The sequence below is a fragment of the Balaenoptera borealis genome (genome assembly GCF_965194805.1).
Source record: "Balaenoptera borealis genome assembly, chromosome: 2".
In the NCBI taxonomy this organism is placed as follows: Eukaryota; Metazoa; Chordata; class Mammalia; order Artiodactyla; family Balaenopteridae; genus Balaenoptera; species Balaenoptera borealis.
In genome coordinates, this window is record NC_138867.1 from 31,389,154 (window position 1) to 31,412,431 (window position 23,278).

Sequence of the window (23,278 nt, forward strand, 5' to 3'; positions counted from 1 at the left end):
GTAAAGATCAAAAGGGAAAGTGGCTATTATGAGATGTGAGGTTAATTTATTTGTCTACGTTTTACTTACCCTTGTAAGTTCACACATATTTTTTAAACACTCATTAACATTTTTTCAAGTTACTATTAATTTACATTTGTCACAAAAAAGCCATTATTAGACGCTAGTTTGGTTGCTGTCATGTTGCATCCTCAGCATTTAGCACAGAGACCAGCAGTAAAAAGTTGTTGAATGAGTCTGTTGACTGAATGTCACTAAAACAGTTCAATGAGTTCTTTACAGAAAGTGCCTGGTTAATGGGCTTCTTCTTCCTAAAGATAAAGATCTTCTCCCCTTTTGTTTCCTATTACGGGTCATTGACTCACGGAAAATAATTGATTAGAGAGTACACATATAAGAACAGCTTGAATTTCTCTGCATTTTTTTCATGGAAACTAAACTCTACTCATTTATGTTTTATAGAATAGGAAATAAATCTCTTAAAGAAGAAAAATATACATGAATTATATACTTCAGTTCCATATTAATATTTTTGAGGAGAGGGAATAGAGTCAAATGAGGAGGAATAAGAATAAGCTAGAAGGAGAAGTGGTGAGGAAGTCAAGTGTGAAAGGAAAGTGAAGCAGAATGAAGAATGTATACATTAATTGCCTTTCCCCCTTCCCTCTGCAGAAACTCCTGATGCCCTCCCCATATTCATCAGTGCTCACCTCACTCCTAAAATAACCACAGCCCAAGCCTACTCCCCCATGCAGCTGCCACCTGACCCCCGCCACGCCCACCCTTGACCTTGGCCCATGAAACCACTCCACTTCTTCCAACTCTTTCACACATCTCACCAGCCACATGCTCCGGAGTGATAAACGGACGGTGTCCACCAGAATGACTATCTTAAAATATTGAAACACTCTGTTGCTTTTCGTGAATGGTATTCTCTTCAGCCCCGCAGCCCACCCATTTCTTGGGACGCCTCGATTTCCACACAGTTTAGCAACCAGAGTCAACACCAAGCACAACAGCGTCTTCCATCCCTGTACCAGCATCCATTCTGATTCGTTAGTGTCCTTGCCCTGTCCGTGGTTCAATGTTTTAAAGATCCTTCCTGTACAAACATTCATCCTGATCCTCATTGCCTTCCCAGCCCAACCTGAACCTAGGCCTCTCTATCAGTTAGCTTAGAAACCCCGAAACCAGAGTGGGTTAAATTAGATGGATATTTACTTCTCTCTCCTATAATATTAATAGAAATCCGAAGGTAAGCAGCCCAGGGCATGTGTTGCTGCTCCAAGGTCAACAAGGACTGAGCCTTCCTTTTAGTTCCACTGTCCTGATGTGTGGTTTCTGTCTTCAAAGTCACGTTCGCAAATAAGAGATAGCTTCCGAGGCTCCGGCCGTTTGGCCCACGTTCCAATATCAGGAAGGAGGAGAGGCAAAAAGTGGATATCCAATCTGAAATCGCTCCTTATACGAGCCTTCCCAGAAGCCCCATATAACATTTCTGCTTATGCCTTATTAGTCAGAATTCAGTCACATGGCCATACCTAGCAGAATGGGAGGCTGGGAATTGTAGACTTTAGCTGGGTAAGTTGTTTTCCTGAATAAAACCGTGGCTCTGTTTTGAGGGGAAAGGGAGGGAAATAGCAGTGTCTATCACAAGTCCTTTCTCTGCAGAAGCCTCCACTTGGTCTTGCCAGAGATTTACCACTGCGGGCCCATGAGATATGGACATCCTCACTTCTCAGAGCAGCAGGATAGGGCCTGGGGCAGCTAGAGTCCCTGGACCAGTCACCTGTGGCTGTGAACAGCCCCATCTGTGACTCCAAATCCCTTCCAGTACACTTCACAGAGGACATTTTTTCTGATGGACCCCCAAATAAAAAATGTTGAGAAGCACTGGTCTAGAGCAAACTTTTAAAGAAAAAAGAGCTATGGTACAATATGGCCTTTCTTAATCTCTGTTATTGACCACTGCTTCTTTAGTTCATTCTGAATCCTTAGAATCAAGCATGTTCTGGGCTTTTCCAGAAACTTCACACTACTTGATGACAGAGAGCACTAAAATCATCTCCTGGGTTGACCTTAGGAGCAATTTCTACAGCTGCCCCTTTCACAGCCTGCTCGTGAAAGACTTTCCCAGGGATGTCAGTTCAAAGTCTATCTTTTCTCTTTTGTGAAAGAATGAAATGATGTCTGAGTGAGAGCAATGCAAGAACAGCCACTGCTGCTTTTTCCCCACATGAACTATTTCTTTATTTTTTAAGACAAATAATAAATGCCATCTGCTATTTGTTTCTTTAGCTGAGGCTGTTGGCTGCTGTAATCTGACATTTGGATTCACAGATTTACCTTAGTCTCCTTCTAGCAACTGCTTATATATATACACAAATTTGGCCAAGGTTCCTATCACTAATAATTCATACATGTACAATTATTAACTCTATGGAGGCCTGGCAAGCAAACAGATATAAAAAAAACATAATTATTGCCCTCAAGAAACCCACATCTCAGTAAAATGAATATTTATTCAAGTAAATATCACGTAGCTTTCTTCAGGCCTTAACTGGCATAAGACAGCAGATGGGTGTATGTATGGATGGTTGGACAGACTGATTGATGAACAAAGGAGAACCAGTATCTCAAGTACATTGCTGGTGGCATAAATACAGTGTTGAGAGAGCTATTAACCCCTGCTCAATCTGAGGCAAAATCTTTTAAACAACACATTTAAGTAAAAATATAGTAAGGATTTTGATGAAGGATCTGAAAAAGTTATGCCACACAAGTTTCATAAATAATTGCACTAAATTTTAATAAGTAAATAGGGTTAAAATTTGTCTTTGATCTTACTGAGGCTTTGTTAGCTACACAGTTTCTGCTCAGTGACTCTCAGTGACAGAATACAATCAAAGGTTGAGGCCCTGCTGATAAAATAACCAGAATTTCAACGTGTGATTTTTTGTTATATTACACTTGTACAGTGCTTCTTAGCATATTATTTGAAATTTAGCAGACATTAGCTACATGTCAGGATTATGAGGCACAGGTACACAGGAGAGTAAACTAGGATACTTTTCTTCTGCGCTCAGAGTTCAACTGGAAGCGGCAAATGTACAAATAATGTACTATAATAAAATATCCGTACCATAAATATGTGATTATTAAACAGAACTAATTATAATTTAAGAATTTTAATTCAACTATGTAAATGATTTTGATCTTTGATTTAATGAAACTGCATGGCCACAGATTAAAAACAACACGTGTGCTTATTCATTAAACATGAATTAGCTATGCTTTTATAAGAACACTTCTGTCTATATGAGAATTGATGACTGTTTAATCCCTGCATACCATAATAATGTGTCCTTGTATTTTGAATAAGATTATAAGTTATATTTTAAACTGAACACATCAATAACTTATGACATTAAGGATAATAATTATTCATAATATTAAAATTCATTATTTCTTGGCAAGTAACGTTATATCTTATACCATTGTACTGTTGTATTTTTTTATTTTGTAAAGAGTATGCAGATGAGAATTGATTATTTGATCCTTATGTACATAAAAATGTATCTTTTACTTTTAAAGGCAACTTTTGAATGAATCTATAAATTCTGTACTAAGCCACCATTTGCCTCACTAAATTGAGTGTGTTTGCTTTCTGTTGGTGAGACCACCAACTCTTCCTGATCCGTAAGTTCTGGACATGAGGTAGGACAAGAGCCCCAAGATAGATCTTCTCACTTGGGTCTCCAGGACTTGGGCAAAAGGCTAGGTCAGACCTGTGGTGCAAGTCAACTCTCCACTGCTGAGCTTCTAGTAAGAGCTGGGCTGCTGCCCTAAGGAGTCGGAAGTTACTGGGAGCTCATAGAGCAACTTGCATTCACATAGGTGAGAGGAGAGTTGTATTGGACAGAACCATCCATGGACGTACTCTCAGAACCATCCATGGACGTTTCTGCAGAGGGAAGGGGGAAAGTCAGTCTTTAGTCCTCACATTAGTGTACCTGGCCGACTCTTGTAGAAGTATGCCTTCCCTGACACTTGGGTTATCAATATTGCCTTACTCTTGACTCCAAGCAAGGGAGGCAGGAGGCCTAGAGCCAGCAGGAAGAAGAGGGAGAGAAATCCAGAATCTCTGGGCACAGTGAAGGTCATGAGAAGTAAAAGAGTAAGTAGGCGCCAGGCCTAGAAGGAAGGCTATAATAAGGACCTCACAGATACAGAGTCCAGAAATGGGGTGAGGCAAATGGAATCTGTTGATAAGCTGTGGATCTCACACTGAAGTTCTAATATTTGCTTCGATGCTTGTATTCATAAATGAACAGAGCACTTAAGGGAGCCGTCTCCAGAGGTCTTCCTCCACAGTCACAAGTAGTGGTGTGTGATTGAGTTATTTTCTAAAATTTTAATGAAAACTATTGTCCTTAGTGCATCCAAGACTTCTTTAGATACAACAGGCCAGACAACTGCTGATTTGTTAAACACTTATTCGGATGATGACTACATTAAAAAAATCCAAAAGCGCCTCGAAGAAGATGCTTTTGCACGAGAGCAAAGGGAGAAAAGACGGCGGAGACTCTTAATGGACCAGTTAATAGCCCACGAAGCACAAGAGGTAAGATATTTAATTGTTGATTGAATAATGGTGCTGGAAGATTTTACAAAATGTAGTCTTTTATACACACGTATGTGTATCTTATATATGTATTATGTGCTACTCTGAATCAATGTCACATCCTCACATCATAACAGCAAATAACATTCAGAAAACAAATCTACATAAAACATTTACTAAAGAATCTAAAATCTGGTAATGGTTATACAGCATTGTGAATTTACTTAATTGTACATTGAACTGTACACTTAAAAATGAATTGAAATGGTAAATTTTATGTTATGCATATTTTACCACAATAAAAAATACTGACAAAATAGGAATCTAAAATCTATGTCAGCCATGTATATCTATTGTTACATTTAGAGGTAAAAGGGAACTTTTTGTCATAGTTTTATTAGGTATAATTGATAAATAAAAATTGTATATATTTAAGATGTATAATGTGATGTTTTGACATATGTATACATTGTGAAATGATTACCATAATCAAACTAATTAACACACCCATCACCTCACCAAAAAAAAAAAAATAGTTACCATTTTTGTGTGTGTATTTGGTGAGAATACTTAAGATCTATTTTCATAAGTTCAACTTTTTTAGATTCCACATTTAAGTGAGATCATGCAGTATTTGTCTTTCTATGTCTGGCTTATTTCACTTAACATAATGTCCTCCAAGTTCAAACATGTTGTCACAACTGACAGACTGACAGGATTTTCTTCTTGTTTAAGGCTGACAGTATTCCATATATATACACACACATATGTATGTATGTTTGTGTCTCACATTTTCTTTATCCATTCATCCATCAATGGACACTTAGGTTGTTTCTATATCATGGCCATTGTGAATAGCGCTGCAGTGAACATGGGGGTGTAAACATCTCTCTGAGATACTGATTTCATTTCCTTTGGATATGTACCCGGAAGGAGGATTTCTGGGTCATATGGTAGTTCTATTTCTAATTTTTCAAGTAAACACTATACTGTTTTCCATAGTGGCTGTACCAATTTACATTCCCACCAACAGTTTACAAGGGTTCCCTTTTCACCACATTCTTGCCAACACTTATCTCTTGCTTTTATTTTATATTTTTTGATAATAGCCATTCTAACAGATATGAGGTGATATCTTATTCTGTTTTGATTTGCATTTCTCTGATGATTAGTAACGTTGATCATCTTTTCAAATACCTGTTGGCCATTTGTCTTCTTTTGAGAAATGTCTGTTCAGGTCCTTTGCCCAATTTTTAAATTGGGTTATTTGGTTTTTGGCTATTGAGTTATTTGAGTTCCTTACATATTTTGGATATTAACCAAAATGTATGGTTTGCAAATAGTAATTTCCCCCATTTTGTAGGTTGCCTCTTCAATCTTTCGATTGTCTCCTTTTCTGTGCAGAATTTTTAGCTAGATCAAATCCCACTTGTCTATTTTTACTTTTGTTGCCTGTACTTTTGGGGTCATGTTAAAAAAATAATTGCCTAGACTACTGTCAAGAAATATTTTTCCCTATATTTACTTCTAATAGTTTTATAGTTTTAGGTCTTATGTGTAAGTCTCTAATCCATTTTGAATTGATTTTTATAAATGGTGTGAGATAAGGGTACAGTATCATTCTCCTGCATGTGGATATCCAGTTATCCCAGCACCATTTGTTGTAGAGACTGTCCTTTCCCCATTGTATAGCCTTGGCACCCTTATTGAAGATCAATTGACTGTACATATGTGGATTTATTTCTGGGCTCTTTCTTCTCTTTCACTGGTCTATATGTCTGTTTTTATGTCAGTACCATACTGTTTTGAATACTGCATCTCTGTAATATATTTTGAAATCAGGAAGTGTGATGCCTACAGTTCTGTTCTTCTTACTCAAGATTGCTTTGGCTGTTTGGAGTCTTTTGTGGCTCCATATGAATTTTAGTATTGTTTTTCTATTTCTGTAAAAAATGCCATTGGAATTTTGATAGGAATTGCATTGAATCTGTAGATCACTTTAGGCATTATGGACATTTTAACATTATTAAATCTTCCAATCCAGGAACATGGGATATCTTTTCCATTTATTTGTGTCTTCTTCAATTCTTTTAATTAATGTTTTATAGTTTTCAGTGTGGATCTTTTGCCTCCTTGGTTGAATTTATTCTTAAAAATTTTATTATTTTTGATGCTATTGTAAATGGGATTGTTTTCTTAATTTCATTTCAGATAGTTCATTGTTAGTGTGTAGGAATGCAAATGATTTTTATATGTTTATTTTGTATACTGAAACTACTGAATTTGTTTTTTGGTTCTAACATTTTCTTTTAGTCAGTCTTTAGAGTTTTCTATATATAAGATCATGTCCTCTGCAAACAGAGATGTTTTACCTCTTCCTTTCTGATTTGGATGCCTTTTCTTTCTCTTTCTTGCCAGTTTCTCTGGTTAGGAATTCCAGTACCAATAGAAGTGGTGAGAGTGGGCATCCTTGTCTTATTTTTAATCTTAGAGGAATAGTGAAAATCTAAAAGCTTTTAGCATCATACCTTTAAGTATGATGTTAACTGTGAGCTTATCATATATGACCTTTATTATATTGAGTTACATTCCTTCTATACCTAATTTGTTGAGAATTTTTATAATGGAAAGATACTGAATTGTTTCAAATGTTTTTTCTGTATCAGTTGATATTATCAAAAAGGGAATTTTTAAATGAAAACATGGAAAATTAGTTAGTCCTCTCAGTTTGATCTAATCCAGTGGTTCTCAAAATGTGGTTCTTGGACCAACAACATGAGCATCAGCAGGAAACTTTTAGGAATGTGAATAATTAGGTCCCATCATCCGTGTTAACAGACCCTCTAGGTGATTTGATGCAGCTATAGATTGAGAATCACTGATCAACTCTTATGTTGAACACATATTTACTGAACCTCCTCTGTGCTCTGGGGACTTGTCCTAGTCCCGGGATACAACAGTGAACAAGAATAATGGGAAATCTGCTCTCACAGACCTTGCTGTTTGGGAGATGATCTGTAAACAAGCAACTACATTGGAATGTGGAGGTGCCATGAGGGTGATGGGAGGGACAGGCAACACATGGGAGGGAAGTCCAGCCCTGGCCTGGTTCAGAGATGATTTCTGGAGGGGGATAGCACAGAAGCATGAGGAAGGGTCGGAGTTAGCTAATTGAAGGTAGGGGTGATTTTAGGGGGTGGGGATGGGGGTTAGTTTCCAGCAGAAGCTAAAATGGTGGAAGGCAAACTGTGTCTCCAGAGAGAATATCGTATAGAAAGGCTCAGGGCTTTTAGCAAACTAAATGTCATCAGGCAGGAGTCACCAGAGGTCAAATCATAATGGGCCTTGTAAGATATAAAGAGGCAAATAGCAGATTTTATCCTGAGTGCAAAGGGGAACAAGAGTGACAAGGCTAGATTTGCTTTATAGAAAGATCACTCTGGCTTTAGTTTTAAGAATAGATTACAGGAGGGCTAACCAAGTTATAGCTGTTGCTGTAATCCAGGTAAGAAACTATCCCCATTTAAATTTAGGGGAGTGGCAGTAGTGATGGAGAGAAGTGGCTTCAGGAGCTATTTTAGAAGTAAAATCAATGGGACTTACTGATTCATTAGATATGGGGGAGTGAAAACGTGGGATGAGGGGCCCAGTGTCTGGCTTGGGCAGCTGAGTGGATGGAGGAATCATTTGCTGTGATACAGAAGATGGTAGGAGGAACGCACTTGGGGAGGAAGGTGATTTGAGTTGTTAATGTAAATAGGACAAATCTGTATGTCTGAAATGTGAAAGACCATTTGAAGATACTTCTTTTATTCACCTGACTACCTCTGGTCTGCTCAGTGGTTCTGTTAACTGAAGGGAAATCCAAGCTTCATGTAAGTATGAAGAAGTGAAACTGTTTATCCATGTGGTCACTCCTTTCCTAGTGAAAAATTCAGAGAATAACTCTGCCATCTCTTTGTGCTAAAAGGTTATTTCTTACTTCAGATTCACATATATTTTTACTCAGTCAGCTTGATAGTCACTCTTTTAATTAAAAGAATTACAAATTATGAAAATTAGATGATTAAAAAGTAGATTTTAAAATAACTACCTATTTCAAGTTTCATTAACTAGCAATAGGATTTTGAACACACTTTCATTTATTTTACAAAACAGTTGTGTGTTGGCTGCTAGGTTTTTTCTTTCTATTTTTCTGCTTATAATCCATGATTAATATTTACCTAGAAAGTGGGGCGAATGAATTCTTTCTAGCTTTCCTCACTTTCAACCAGGATGCTCTTAGCGTTGATTTTTTAAGGCTCTAGCTGGAGATCTGTTCAGGGATCCAGCAACCTAAGAGACATTGAAGGAGGTCGGTGCTCTAACTAATGATATTTCCACCAAGAGAGCTCATCTCTGTGCTGCTTCTTCTCTGTGTTTGGGGAAGCTGCTACTTCTAGAACCAGGCTGGGTCATGCAGCAAGGGACCTCCGCTCCCACTGCTTCCTTCCCATTAAGTGTCCCCACCTGCCTGTGCCGCTGACCCAAGTGCCCCTGCTCCACAGTGGTAGAATGTGCACCATGGTCTGCCTTCCCATCCATCCTACTCTCCTCCAAAGAGAAAATGGTACTTGTCAGGGTTAGCATTTCCTCTGCTTCCCTCAAGTATCTGCTGCTTTTTGGGAGCGTGACATGAATCTTGTGTCAGCCCTGGATACTTTTATTTCGCTCCATTTGCAGTGAATCTATCAGAAATGCCTCATAATATCTGCTCTAGCCTCCAAGTTGTTGCAATCTCCCCCTGGAGTTTACAGACCCTTGTTTTAGTTGGGCTTATAAAGAGAGAGCCAGAGATCTGTGCTCAGGTTGCTATCTTGCCTAGTTATCCATAAAGAGATGTCATTATGTGAATGAAATGATGAGACTTAAGATTAGAAGGATCACTTTAACTTTTTTAGAGGATAGATTCTGGAGAGGGATTGGGGGGAAGGCAAGGTAAGGAGGGGCTGATGTTGTCCACTATGGGGTGTCAATGGGCAGTGTCAATAGGTACCGAATGGAGTAGACAGTGATTTAAAACCATACATAGGAGGCAAAATAGACTACTTCTTCAAGAATTGTATTAGGGTGACAAGAGGAATGGACTTAGGATGACCTTAACATTTTAGGTCACCGAGTCATAGGTTTATAGTGTCACCAGTGGAGACAGGAAAGTACTGGGGGAGGACCAGGTCTAAGGGGGATTTAGTGAGTTTAGTTTAGGACTTGTTGAATTTAAGTACTTCATAGGCATTTAAGTGGAGACTTTCAGACCGTGAACTCTATATGGCTCCCAACTGGTAGTGTGATCATTTGGCCAGCATCTTAGCTTGTTCTTGGGATTCATTCCAGTGCAACTAACTCTACCTTCCCAGAACCTTTTCTGGATTATTTCCTTGGAACTGGCATTTGAACACCAGACACCCCCCCATCTCTTAACTAAAACACCCTTGAATACTTAGCTTCCATGTCTTTCCTGCCATGCCCCATTCCTCCAGGAGAGCCACTCGGGCATCTTTGGAGAATTAAAGCAATGGTATGCACCAGAGTAACCTCCTAGCTCCAACTCATGGGAAAGGAGAGGTCTTGGCAATCAAACTGAGCATGTTTTGGATTGTGTATCTATAAGTCTTACCCAAATATGATTAAATATACTGAAAAGAGAAATGTGACTTCTCTTATTTTCTATTTTATTCATTGCAGATGTAGACTATTTCATTGACGTTAAGGGTTAAACAGACATCTGTAGGCTGCCCTAAGCACTTAGCTGTAACATATTTTTCTATGAGAAAATGTGTCCCAAATTGTAATGAAACTTTGGGGAAAAGTATATTTCTAAAACATGAACTACTTGTACAATGGAACAAAAAAAGAATATTTTCCACTCAACTTTTGGTTGCAGGTCTTAATACACTTGATGGTTCTTCATACTGAAGCTTCATATACATAGCATTGACTCAGCCATTCAACAGTATTTTCTTTTCTTTTCCTTTTTAATCATAATGTGTTGTCATCTAAGCAATAACCAAGGCATATCTGACCAATCCAGTTCTTCATCAGGGTCAGAATGACCAGCTCTCATCTCAACAACCAAATTGCCTTGCCATGTAGACACAGACAAATATAGAATATATTCCAAATTCAATATAGAATTCACTTGGAATAATAAATCAAGGCTTTACTTTTAAAAAATATGGCTGTGACTATGCTTTATGTATCCCAAACCACCCCCAAAATGTGGTAGGCAGTTTGGTCTGGGCTCAGATGTATGCCTTTTGCTGGTCTTACCTGGCTTCTCTCAGATGTCTTTGGTCGGCTGGTGGGTTGGCTGAGGCTGGCTGACCTGGAAGAGTTTCATTAGTTCCAGCTGAGAAGGCTGGTGTCTCTTTCTCTATGGTTTCTCATTTTCTAGCTGAGCAGAAACTGTGGTGACAGTGGCAAGGGTCGCAAGAGAATTAAGAAAGTCAGACCGCAAGTGTTTTGTTTTATTTTTGCTAATGTCCCATTGGTGAGTTCAAGTCAGAGGTCACCCCATACCCCATATTTAAGGAGTGAAGAAATAGATTCTACTTTTTGATGGGAATATCTGCAGGATAGCATTGGAGGCTGTGGATGAAGAAAACTGAAGAATCTGTGGCCATTTTTACATTCTGCCTCACCTCCACTATTGGACCTCAAAAGAAACAAATGATTAACATTAAAGCTTCTAGAATGTTGTAACTAGATGAGACATATGTTTCAAAGTTGTTCATGATTTTATTCTTATCTGATATATTAATAACAGAAAAAATTTCATATTTATTTTCAGTTGAATTTTATTTAATCTACACTTTTATATAATCCCCAAGTTCAAGTTTTGGTATTTTCCACAGAGTGTTATTGTTATTTGTATCTTGATTCTGAACATATATATAGTACTTCTCCCACAATCTGAAACAGTGTCACTAGTGATGCCAGATTTTCTTCCTGAACAATTCGATTGTTGAGTGTTAAATGGACAACCCCAATGTTTAGTTAGATGTCCTCCTAAGTCTTCTCCCTGGAGAACTTTAATTACCGCCTCCTTCCACATGGTGTCTCTGTTTAGACAGAGTGAGAGAGCTTGAAGATGCCTTGGAGATCATCTTCTACCCAAACCCTTCATTTCCCCTGTCAAGAAATAGGCCCAGAAAATCCAAGTTACTTGCCCAAGGCTGCAAGCCAGTTAATGGTACAGCTGGGGCTGCACTGGGAAGGGCCTCTGATTCCCAGTTTGATGCTTCTTCCACTGTTCTCTGGTTCCCCTTCGGTTCTCTTAAAATAGCCATGGGAGCCAAGAGAGTGCATCTAGTTTCTCTCTCAGGTTACAACCACTCAGATTTTCTAAGATAAACTGTAGGTCATTTCCCCTTAGCCTCTTCTCCAATCTGCCCAATCTATCATGTAGGAATTGAGATGGCCCCCCTGGGAACTAAGCAGATCTGCTGTCCTCAGCCAGACAATGTCTGCATTTGTTTTTACAACTAGTATTTATGTTAAGAGTGCATATAGCACGATTCCAAGTTTCTGAAAACATGCTTATAAATGGAGAATTACACCCTTTGTTTATAAAACCTTGAAAAAAATTACCTAATCTTTTTTTGATCCGATTTTAAAGGAAGTAATAATTCATTTAGAAAAAGGAGTTGCAAAACCATGTGTTTCCGGATACCAAAATTATACAACTGTCGGTGGAAATTTTCATTTTTATAACTCGATTTTTGCCATGTTCACATTTAAATCAAATAGCAGAATATCAATTCTGCAGGTGAATACTATGCCTTTTACACATGGTTTACGTGTAGGCTTCTCAGCCCAGTGGGAAATGTGGACATCACCTTGACAAATGATTGGCTCTCGCAATGGTGTTTCCAGGAGGCTTATCGGGAGGAGCAGCTCATCAACCGGCTGATGCGACAGTCCCAGCAGGAGCGCAGGATCGCCGTGCAGCTCATGCACGTTCGGCACGAAAAGGAAGTTTTACGGCAAAACAGAATTTTCAGAGAAAAACAATATGAGGAAAGACGGCTTAAAGACTTCCAGGATGCTCTCGATCGAGAAGCGGTAAACAATATATCCCTTAAAAACCCTCCTAAGGTTACTTTTGATCCTTCCTACCAAGTCAAGGTAAACAAGGCTGCGTTTAGATGCCAATCATTTAATGAGTTAATTTTTTGTATGATCTCTCTATTATCTCCCCATTTTTATCTTTGTACAACTGCACTGACGGCACACATGGCATCTACATACTATACTCTCTCCCTTTAGTCTTGATTCTACAAATATTTAATGCTCACCCTCAGTCCTTATGTCCACATCTCTCTGGTCATTTCTGTTGTCTGCAGCTCTCCAGTAGATTCCTCAAGAACAGCTCATGGGAACAATATTCCCTGAGCGCTTGCATATTGATAACAGTATGTGCCTTTTATACTCGTCAGTTTTGCTGTATATAAAATCCTTAGTTCACATTTTCTTTCCTTGAATATCTTAAATACATTATTCCATTTTCTCCAGGTATAAAGTGTGCTGTCAAAAAAAAATGAATAATAATCTAAATTTTGTTTCCTTGAGTCATTACTCTTGTTTTCTAGATGCATAAAGGACTTTCTTTTTCCTTAAAGTCCACTAAGTTCACTGGAGTGTTATTGGTGTTCATTATTCTAAGTGAATACTATTTTCAGGCAGTGAGAGCACTTTCAAGCTGCCTCCTTTTTATAGGACACCATTAGTCTTTAATAAGCAATTCCTTGCTTTCTGGTAAAACAAGATTTCCCAGGCCCATACTGTACTATTCCTTCCTCAGAACTAGAACAAGCCATTTTTCTAGGGTACCCTGGTTCATTGTAGTTGAGAATGGTTACAGAAGCCAAGATTTGGGTGCCAGGTGTGCTCTTGGTCACCATGGTATCATTGTGTCTAGGCCCTTTATAACTCTGAAAATCAAATTATCTAATCTTTTAGTTATTTGAGATATTAACATTTTCCTTATCTTTGTATGTACAGTTCTAATAACCAAAATAGATTTATTTTATCAGGGGATTTTATATGAATCACTTCTTGTCTTTTTCCTCTTGGGGTGGTTTCAGATTTATTCAGTCTGTTAAGCCAGATTTGATTGAAGAAATATAAAGCTCATGTGAGTGGCATTTTAGATAGCCTGTTTTTACTGCCATAAAATATTCGTAAACCCAGGCTGAGCAGAAGAGAAAACCTTACAGAAAATAGGAAGGCAATGCTTTATTTATCAGCATCATGGTTTCCACTGTGATATTCCATGAAAGTGAAACACATTTTTTTGCCAAAAGTATGCAATTTTGAGAAATGTCATTTGGAAAGTACAGTATTCTCCAGAGTCAGGAAAATGGTGCTTTTGCCTTTGTAGAACAGACATAGCCAAAACGTCAGGAGTAGAGCGGGGAGCCGTACCCCATGAATTTGACCTGCATGCTCTCAAGTGTCTTTAATAGCCGAATTATCTGGATAATTGTTTCATCTCTCTTTTTTGACAAGAGTAAACTTGAATGGATTGAGTGGCATTTGCTTACATTAGAAATAAGTGCCTGTTTGCTTCACAAGCCCAGTTAATTCAGTGCAAAATAGTAAAGCACCGGTCTCAGAGCAGGACTGGTCTCACTGTGATGAGAAGCAGGACCTGTTCTTTCCTTACCTGGGCTTGGACTCACTTCAGAGGATCGGGACACTCGGTCTGCTAGAGCCTCAGAGGCCAGAATGGTGAGGCTCTGAAGCCCCTGAAAAAACATTACACAATTACCTTTTCCCAAAGCTGAGGTATCTGCTTACCAGGCACCCCTCCCTCTGAGATGGCCTGATTTCACAGTTTGAATGCATCACATCCTCCAGAAGGAGTGGTTCCTAAGTACTTAGGCTGATTCCTATGTAAGGAGGGAAGAGGAGAGGGAGAAAGGGAAAGAGAACTTCATGTTTTTCACCATCAGGAGTTTTTGTTTGTTTGGTTTGGTTTTTAGGTTAAATCTGCTGATCTCTCTTTTGAAGGCAAATGGGCATCTATTCTATATTAATTAAAACGGTTGCCGCTTTCAAATTTCAGTGCCACCTGCTATTATTCACAGTAATTCATTGCAATAGCAGTTAACACTTGTGAGCATTCACTCTGAGTCCAGCATTGAGCTACGTTCATTATACGCATTATAATTCTCACAGCACCATTTGGCAGTGGATACCGTTCTTGTGTACATTTCATCCGTCAGGAAGCTGGAACTTAGAGAGCTCAAAGTTGCACAGCTTGGTGGTGTGGCCCTAGCACAGCTTGGTGGTGTGGCCCTAGCACAGCGGTTCTCAGAGGCTAAAGTCCAGGCTCATCACCGCTGAGAGTTACTAGCTCCCACGCACTTCTTTTTCCTTTTCCTTCTTTCTTTATTTAGGGCTACAAGCCACTTTGCTGTGATGGGACTGGAAATTGTGGTGGGTTTAGCATGGGGGATGGGGAGAGGGTAGAAATAGCAGACTCCATGGCTAAAAAGAAGGAAGAAAGGCCTGGAAGGAGAGAGGGAGCAGGGAGGGAGGGAGAGAACACTGGGAGAAAGCCGCTCCATTCCTGCAGGGGGTGTTCCTGGGCTCCCGTCAAGGTTTTGGTTCCGTGGCATCTTAAATATTTCCACATGCTTTCCAGGCACTCAGTAGTAAACCAGCCTCACAACCCATTTCGCTGGCTCGCTTCGTAATTTCTCATCTGGCTGCTCCTACTCTCTCAGATTCCTCTTCCCTCTGAACTCTTCACACTTCATGAAGCATGCCACAGGGCTCTGTACTTAAACTGGATGCTTTCCCCGTGAAAACAGGACCTACAAAACAATACAACAATAACAAATTCTGGTGTCATTCCTGAACGTGCCAAATGTACAGAATCGACCTCAGAGGTCACCCAGACCAACTTCTTTCCCAACAAAAATAAAGCAAACTAACAAAATAAAACAACAATAACAAACCAAACGAAGCTTCCATTTGGTTCAGTGGACAGTAGCAGCCCATTGTCACGCATTTAGTTACTTGTGAATAGTATCATAGGTATTTGCTCTGACAGTTAATTTCTGTTCATGCCAAGTCTTTGACCATCCCCGCTTCACAGAGAGGAAGTGGAGACATAGGGAAGCTCCGATTTGGCCAAGATCCCGCAGCTAATACTTGACACCTGTACAAGCTGAGGCTTGAATTCGAGCACAGCTCCGCCAGACCCATGTTTACCGCCATCGTACACTTGTTGGGTTAAGTTTCAGGAGGCAGCTCTTGTTTCTGGAGCACGTTAGCACAGGATAGAATTTCTCAAGGAGTTGGTATAACTGTTTGAAAAGCAACATTTGGTCATGCCAAGTTTGACCTTTGTACTTAGTGTGAAGAGTGGGTTCCCTAAACAAAATAATAGTGCAAAGCAGACAGAGGGTAATGCCAAACTATTTAAGTATTTTCTTACTTTCTGCAGAAATACATGTCTCTATGAATGAATTTTATCTATTTATTAAGGCTGTAACAGCAGAAGGTTTTGTTGTCTAAACACATTTAACATTTGTTGGCAAATGTGTTACATTCTCAAGCCAGTATAATCAGGGAATTTCCAAAATATTTTCTAAGTATAAATCAGTATCCTAGAAATCTCCCACTAAAAGACATAGGGCATTGGCCAGAGCAGATGTGTCAGGTTAAGGCTCCTGAGATGGGTACAAAGGAGCCAGCTATGCTTGCCTGTTTCTCTGTGATCCCCAACTCTATCTGCAGTCCATGAACTCAGGACTTCTTTTTAAACACTTCAGATCCAGTTTATCATTAATCCACATAGCACACTTTTCTCTGTACTGGGTTTTGCTGATAACATAAGCTAAGGGTGGGATATTTCTGATATTGTCTTTGCCATCACACTAAGTACTTAATGTATTAAGGAGAAAGTGCTCTCTCATGATTTATTTTTTCCTGATATAAAAGGAAGTTTCATTCTATTTAGAGATTTTTTTTTGGCTGTTGAAATGATGACATTATTTCTACTTGAATCATTGCCCAGTTACAGTGACTTAAAAATATGTCTTTGCTTCTTAGGCTTTGGCCAGACAAGCCAAGATTGATTTTGAAGAACAAGCCCTCAGAGTTAAGGAAATTCATGAGCAGATTGCCGTGGAAAGGATTCAAGCTCATTACAAAAAGCATTATTCAATATGTGCAGAAATTTTGGATCAAATCCTTGATTTGTCCACTAAAGTGGCGGAATATCGAATGTTGACAAATAAGTAAGTGTTGTTTTTTATTACAATAGTTAATACAATAGAGACACCACAGCAAATGAGAAAAGGGTAAGATTGTGATGTAAGCACTAAGTTGATAAGTAAAGAGAGATAACAATGTTTTGTGAAATGAAGACTAAGACGTGGGGTCCAGGATACCTTGATTACAGACTTAATTCACCCAATGACTAGCCTGATATAAGGTGTATTTATGTCTTTTAACATTTAAACTTTGTGTCTAACTTCTCTATAATTTACAAAGACAGCTATGATCATTTATTTGAAACACTAGGAACTTCCTAGAAGACAGGAATTACTTAAAGATTATTTTACTAATCATTAAATCGATTTTCATTGCACCTTCTTTCTAAAAGGAGTCAACCTATTTGAAAGGAAACATTTAACAATACAAAAAAGATTAAGAATATGCCAAAATAAGAACAAAGGATGGGAGTTCCCTTGTGGCCTAGTGGTTAGGGTTCCAGGCTTTCACTGCCGTGGCCTGGGTTCAATCCCTGACTGGGGAACTGAGATCCCACAAGCTGCATGGTGCGACCAAAAAAAAAAGAAGAAGAAGAAAATTCAAATAAAGTAGAAAGTTAAAAACAAGGAATACATGAAAACACAGTTATACTGGTACCAGTAGATTTGCCAGATACTGCAACTGAGCTGCAAATTTTATCTGAGCTTCCAGGTGGCCAAAGCAAAAAGGGCAACACAGTTTGTCCTATGATTTCTGTTTTCCATTCTAGTTCTTTACAAAATACAAAACTTTTCTTGGTCCTCAGTTTAGAACAATGATTTTCTCATGTGGCCCCACCTAAGGTATAATGAGTAGTGTAGTAGGTCTGGTGGAGAATGACCTCAGCATTCTGGCATCTGGCTTCAGAGACCTATCTCTTGTGATGTCCTTTCCTGGAAGCTGAAGGGGAATGACATCACAACAGATCTCAGTGAAAGCACCTCCACAAGGACAAGGATAAGTCGCTCCACTTAAAGTTTTGACCTCTAATATTACCCAGACTGAGATCTTCTTGAGAACCCACAGTGAAAAGAATGAAAGCCACACGATATTTAGGGTCAGGTAGAAGATGGGTAAACCATCCCATCACCCCTGGACTTGATAGGAGCTTTCTCCACAGCTCTCACCCCAAGAGCTATATTTCTGATGCACTGCCATATAAAAACTACTAAATGAAATAACATAATGATGAGGACAGTTTGAAGATAAAACTATAAGGGTACAAGATTGAGAAAAGAAAATAAATAAGACTAAAAATTGAAATGAATTCAAGAGTAAATGTTTAAAAATACTTTTCAGATTAATATAAATTCAAAAGTTCAGAAATCATAAGAATAAAATTGTGAGGAAGGTAATCTATAAAAGGGTTAAAAAGGTAAGGTGATACAATGCATTATAATGGTAAAAAAATAGATTAAATTACAGAAGATAAATATAGTGGATTTAAATATAAAAACATGACACAAGATAATTCAGAGGGGAAAAAAGTACAGATTGATTTCCCTAAACAAATAAAGGCTCATAATTCCAAATTAAAACATAAATGCAAATCCCATTCTGCTCTGGGAAAATGGAGTAGAGTGCGTTTTTCCCTATTCTTCCCACTAAGTACAATGAAAAGCCCTGAACATTGTGTGTGAAACAAACAAGAAGACTCTGAAGATGGACAGAAGAAGTGAGACTGGCTGGGGACCTCAGGACACAGTGGTGAGCTTCCTGGGTTCTTCTTGTCCTCACACATCCCAGATTGGAACTGAATATTCTGGCAACAGACATGCCAATGGTGTAGACAAAAATAGCCCCAACAGAAGCCTGCTGTTTCTAGTCAAAGAACCAGTTAAGGAGCAACCTAGCAAGATGGAAAACTTTTAGACAATAACCACTCTTCCCCAAATACCACACACACACAAAAAAATGTAGCCCCATTCCCACCCGTGCCAGCAAAGGCCAAGTAGAAAGCCTGTCTTCCACCCTCACAAGGCTGTAACGAGGGACCTCTGGGACACCACGAGGGTGGTGTCCCAGAGGCCAAGTAGGAAGCATGGACTTCCACCCCCACCTGGCAGTACTGGCCACTCCTCCCCTCCCTACTGGGGCGGTGTTAGAGGAGCCTAGGGAGGGTCAGGATTTTCACCATCGCCCAGTGGTCACAAGGCCACCCGCACTGCAGTGGAGACCATGTGGAGGGCCAGAACTGCTACCTTCTCCTACAGTAACAAGGATGCCCTCCCCTCAGGTTGTGAGGAAGGCCACGTGAGGACTTCTGTCCACACCTGCCAGTAACACGATGGCCCCTTCTCTTTCCCTTGCCTGAGCAACGTCAGAAAAAAACAGCTAGAACAGAAGGTTCATGCAAGATTCAGAGTCTTGCAACATAATTCGCAAATGTGCAGACTTCAATAACAACTCATGCATCATACCAAGAACCAGGAAGAGCTCAAACTGAATGTAAAAACTGAGTATACAAAATTAAAGTTCTAGAGGTATTGGTATCATAAACTTTTAAGGGAGCTTTTATTAATACTTTGAAATTTTAAGTGTCTAAAAGGCAATATATAGATGCTTATATATGGGTTGAATCGTGTCCCCCCAGAAAGATATGTTAAAGTTCTAATCCCCCATACCTCAGAGTGTAACCTTATTTGGAAATAGTCATTACTGATAGATTAGTTAAGATAAGGTCATACTCGTGTAGGATGGGACCTTAATTAAATATGACTGGTGTCCTTATAAGAAGTAGAGAGGAGACACACAGGGAGGACACCATGTGACAACGATGGCAGAGGGTCATGCAGCTGCCAGTCAGAGAATGCCAGAGATCACCATGACACCAGCCTGGGAGAGCCTGGAAAGAAGACTGTGGGAAAAAGATTCCTCAAATCCCAGTTCCGTGAATGCTTCTGTTGGGAGAGGTCGTGGAGATAGTCGCAGTAGCGCTGGCTGGGGACCAGCATGAAAGGAATCAGATGGTAACCAGCTGTCCTAGAAGTATTATTTCTATGTCAAATAGGTGACCTAAAAATCCCCTTACAGAGCACAACTTATTAGTAAGTTGAGGACCTCCTGTGTGTATTGAGTTTAACTAATATAATATTTCACAGACTCATATATAGTCTGCCTTTTATTACTCTATAAATCCTGCTTCGTGAAAATTAATATTGAGAATATATTGGTTATATGAAACCATTTTTATTTTAATGAAAAAATACAAAAAATTTTAAAGTTGCAGAGGTATTGATACCATAAACTTTGAAGGGGTCTTTTACTTTGAAATTGTAAGTGTCTTTTACTTGCAGCTGAATACAATGATTACACGTATATGTTAAGATCTTTTTAGTCTACACTACTAACAATCGAGATAAACTCACATTATTCTATGTACTTCCCTAAATAAGATGTTATCAATATATATTTCTTTCTTAAGCACAGGGATATTCTTGGTATCAGCCTACTTACATGAACTGACTTTTGTTAAGACTGCTCCTTAATAAAATAATTGATATTCAGATAATAGAATATTAATTCAGTAATTGCAACATGAAGTTTTGGACAATATATAAGTTGTTAATCATTTACTTCACCAGAGGAGCCAATGCCATTTCAATAATTCTGATGTTAGAATTTTTCTATGTGGGCCTTCCCTGGTGGTGCAGTGGTTAAGAATCTGACTGCCAGTGCAGGGCATACGGGTTCGAAACCTGGTCCGGGAAGATCCCACATGCTGCGGAGCAACTAAGCCCGTGCGGCACAACTACTGAGCCTGCGCTCTAGAGCCCTTGCTCCGCAACAAGAGAAAATGCTATAGTGAGAAGCCCACGCACCACAACGAAGAGTAGCCCCCGCTCACGGCAACTAGAGAAAGCCCATGTGAAGCAACGAGGACCCAGACCCAACGCAGCCAAAAATAAACAAATAAACAAATAAATTAAAAAACCCAGAAAAAACCAAATAGGGCTTTATTTTTAAAAAAAGAATTTTTCTATGTCTAAGCTATTAATTTCTAAACTTCATATCTCTATAATCTTTAACAAATATAAATATTTCATTAATGGAGAACAATGATTATATTTGAAGTTCACATTTAATTGAAATACTACTTTATTATTGTGGAGAAACATACCTAACATAAAATTTAGCATTTTAACCGTTTTTAAGTGCTTTTCAACCATTTATGAGCTCACTGGCATTAGGTACAGTCACACTGCTGTGCAACCATCCCACCATCCACCTCCAGAACTTTTTCATCATCCCAAACTGAAGTGCTGTACCCATTAAATACAGTAATAACTCCCCATTCCCCTTCCCTCCAGCCCTGCTAACCTCTGTTCTACTTTCTGTCTCTATGAATTTGTCTGTTTTAGGGTCCTCATGTAAGTGGAATCATGCAATATTTGTCCTTTTGTGTCTGGCTTATTTCATTTAGTATAATGTCTTCAAGGTTTATCCATGTTGTAGCATGTATCAGAATGAAATACAACTTTTTAAGTTGCAACTTCAAGCTTTAGTCCCACTATTTTTAGAGAAACGCATCTGAATCATGTCAGGCTCTTTCCTTCCTTCGCACATTTTGTTCCTCTTGGAACTACTTTCCCATCGCTCTTTCCTGATTACCAAGTCATTCATCTGACTTAAATAGAAAAAGTACTGAAAAATAATTGCACAGGTTACCAAACGTGCAATGACAATAAGACTACCATAACATTAGATTTTTTTTCTGTTACAAATTATTTGAAAATATGTAAACCAACTGCATCTTAAAGAGGCCTTGGAAAGTATTCAGTCTGTTCATTTTGCATAGGAGGACACTGATATCAGAGCATTTAACTGATTTCCAAAGCTTGCACAGCCATTTAGTATCACAGCCGGAAATCAAAGAACCTAAGTTTTGTGATAGTCGTATTTTTAGATATATTGTGCTTTCAGTGCACAATCAAAGAAAATTTGAAGAACCAATGGCTTTAGGTAACATTTATTCATTCAAACCTACTAAGTTTCAGCCATTTTACTGGCTATTAGAAATGTCATAGTAAGAGGAACCTCTGGCCTCAAATAGCAGATCTTGGTGAATGAACATGGTAATAGAAAGACTAAGATTTAAGATGTGTATTTAACTAACCATTGATTCCTCTTGACCTTTTTCTTTTTTCTTTTTTGCTGTAGCCTGATTCCATATAAGTTGATGCATGATTGGAAGGAACTGTTTTTTAATGGAAAGCCCATGTATGAACAAGCGTCTCTTAAGCATCTGCCAGCTAAGCTCTCTGCAGAACAGCTTATAGAACTGGAGAAAAGGGACTTGCTAGATAACAATGATTATGAAGAATATAAGGTACCTACTGATGTGGAATAATTAAAGAGAATGCAACATAATAAATAGTGTTGCTTTAGCATTAATTTTGTGATATTATTTCTTTTCATCTCTACTAATAAAACTGGGCATTTTATGTTTGCATTTTCCCTTGGTTTAATTTGTATTTATAGTACTAACTTTTAAATACCTAACCTACTCATAATCTATTATCTGTTACTTCCAATAATACTAGAGGGTGGTCTGAAAAAAAATTACACATAATACAATAGGTAGATTTCAGAATTTTAAAGTTTTTAATTGTTCATTAGCAATTTTCTTTGTGTGAGCTGTCTACCTTTGCTTCAAAACCCCTGGTTAAATGTATTTTTCTGGTAATTTATCTAAATAGCATATTGTTTTTGGAGGAAAATGGAAGAAGAGGAGGTCTGAGTTTTCCAAGTAGCATAGATGCAAACAAAATTTTATTCAATGAGTTTTTAAAAGGAATGGGGTACCAACTGTGCTTCTTAGAAGAGCTGCTGAAAAACCTTTGGGGTAAACAGGCCAAGGTCCCATTATTGGCACTGCCAACTGCTAACTGTGAGACCTTAGGTGGCCAGTCCCTTAAGTGCTAAGAGTCTCGGTTTCATGATATATGAAATGGGGATAATAATATGACTACCTTATTTTGTTGTTGTGAAACTTATTTAAGATAATATGTGTTAAACATTTAACCAAGTGCACTGAGTGTTGGATGCAAATAATATGTACCAGTTTCTTTCCTCACCACCCTGCCCTCCCTACCCCACTTCATCTCACTTTTAGTGGGAAAGATGTGAAATGAATGGCTATGGGATAGAAGTTCTGGGTAGATCATCAGCAATGGGGTGAAGAATGAGGCTTTTAATTATTAGAAATATTATTGAATGAGTTTCAGAAGAGTAGTAAATTCAACATGAAAAAAACAAAAGATGGGACTTCCCTGGCGGTGCAGTGGTTAAGAATCTGCCTGCCAATGCAGGGGACACGGGTTCGAGCCCTGGTCTGGGAAGATC

At 38.7% G+C, this 23,278-nt stretch overlaps 1 protein-coding gene across 2 annotated transcripts in view; it reads left to right on the top strand.

Moving 5' to 3' along the window:
* Window positions 1-23,278, top strand: part of SPEF2 (sperm flagellar 2) — a 185,125-nt gene that overhangs the window by 25,073 nt on the left and 136,774 nt on the right. The window contains exons 6-9 of one of the 2 annotated variants that reach the window (XM_082382147.1): window positions 4,438-4,624; window positions 12,539-12,790; window positions 16,730-16,917; window positions 22,094-22,262. In XM_082382147.1, the coding sequence (XP_082238273.1) occupies window positions 4,438-4,624; window positions 12,539-12,790; window positions 16,730-16,917; window positions 22,094-22,262 (796 nt within the window). The remainder of the gene's footprint in view (window positions 1-4,437; window positions 4,625-12,538; window positions 12,791-16,729; window positions 16,918-22,093; window positions 22,263-23,278) is intronic. The other variant, XM_082382148.1, reaches the window with a different exon arrangement.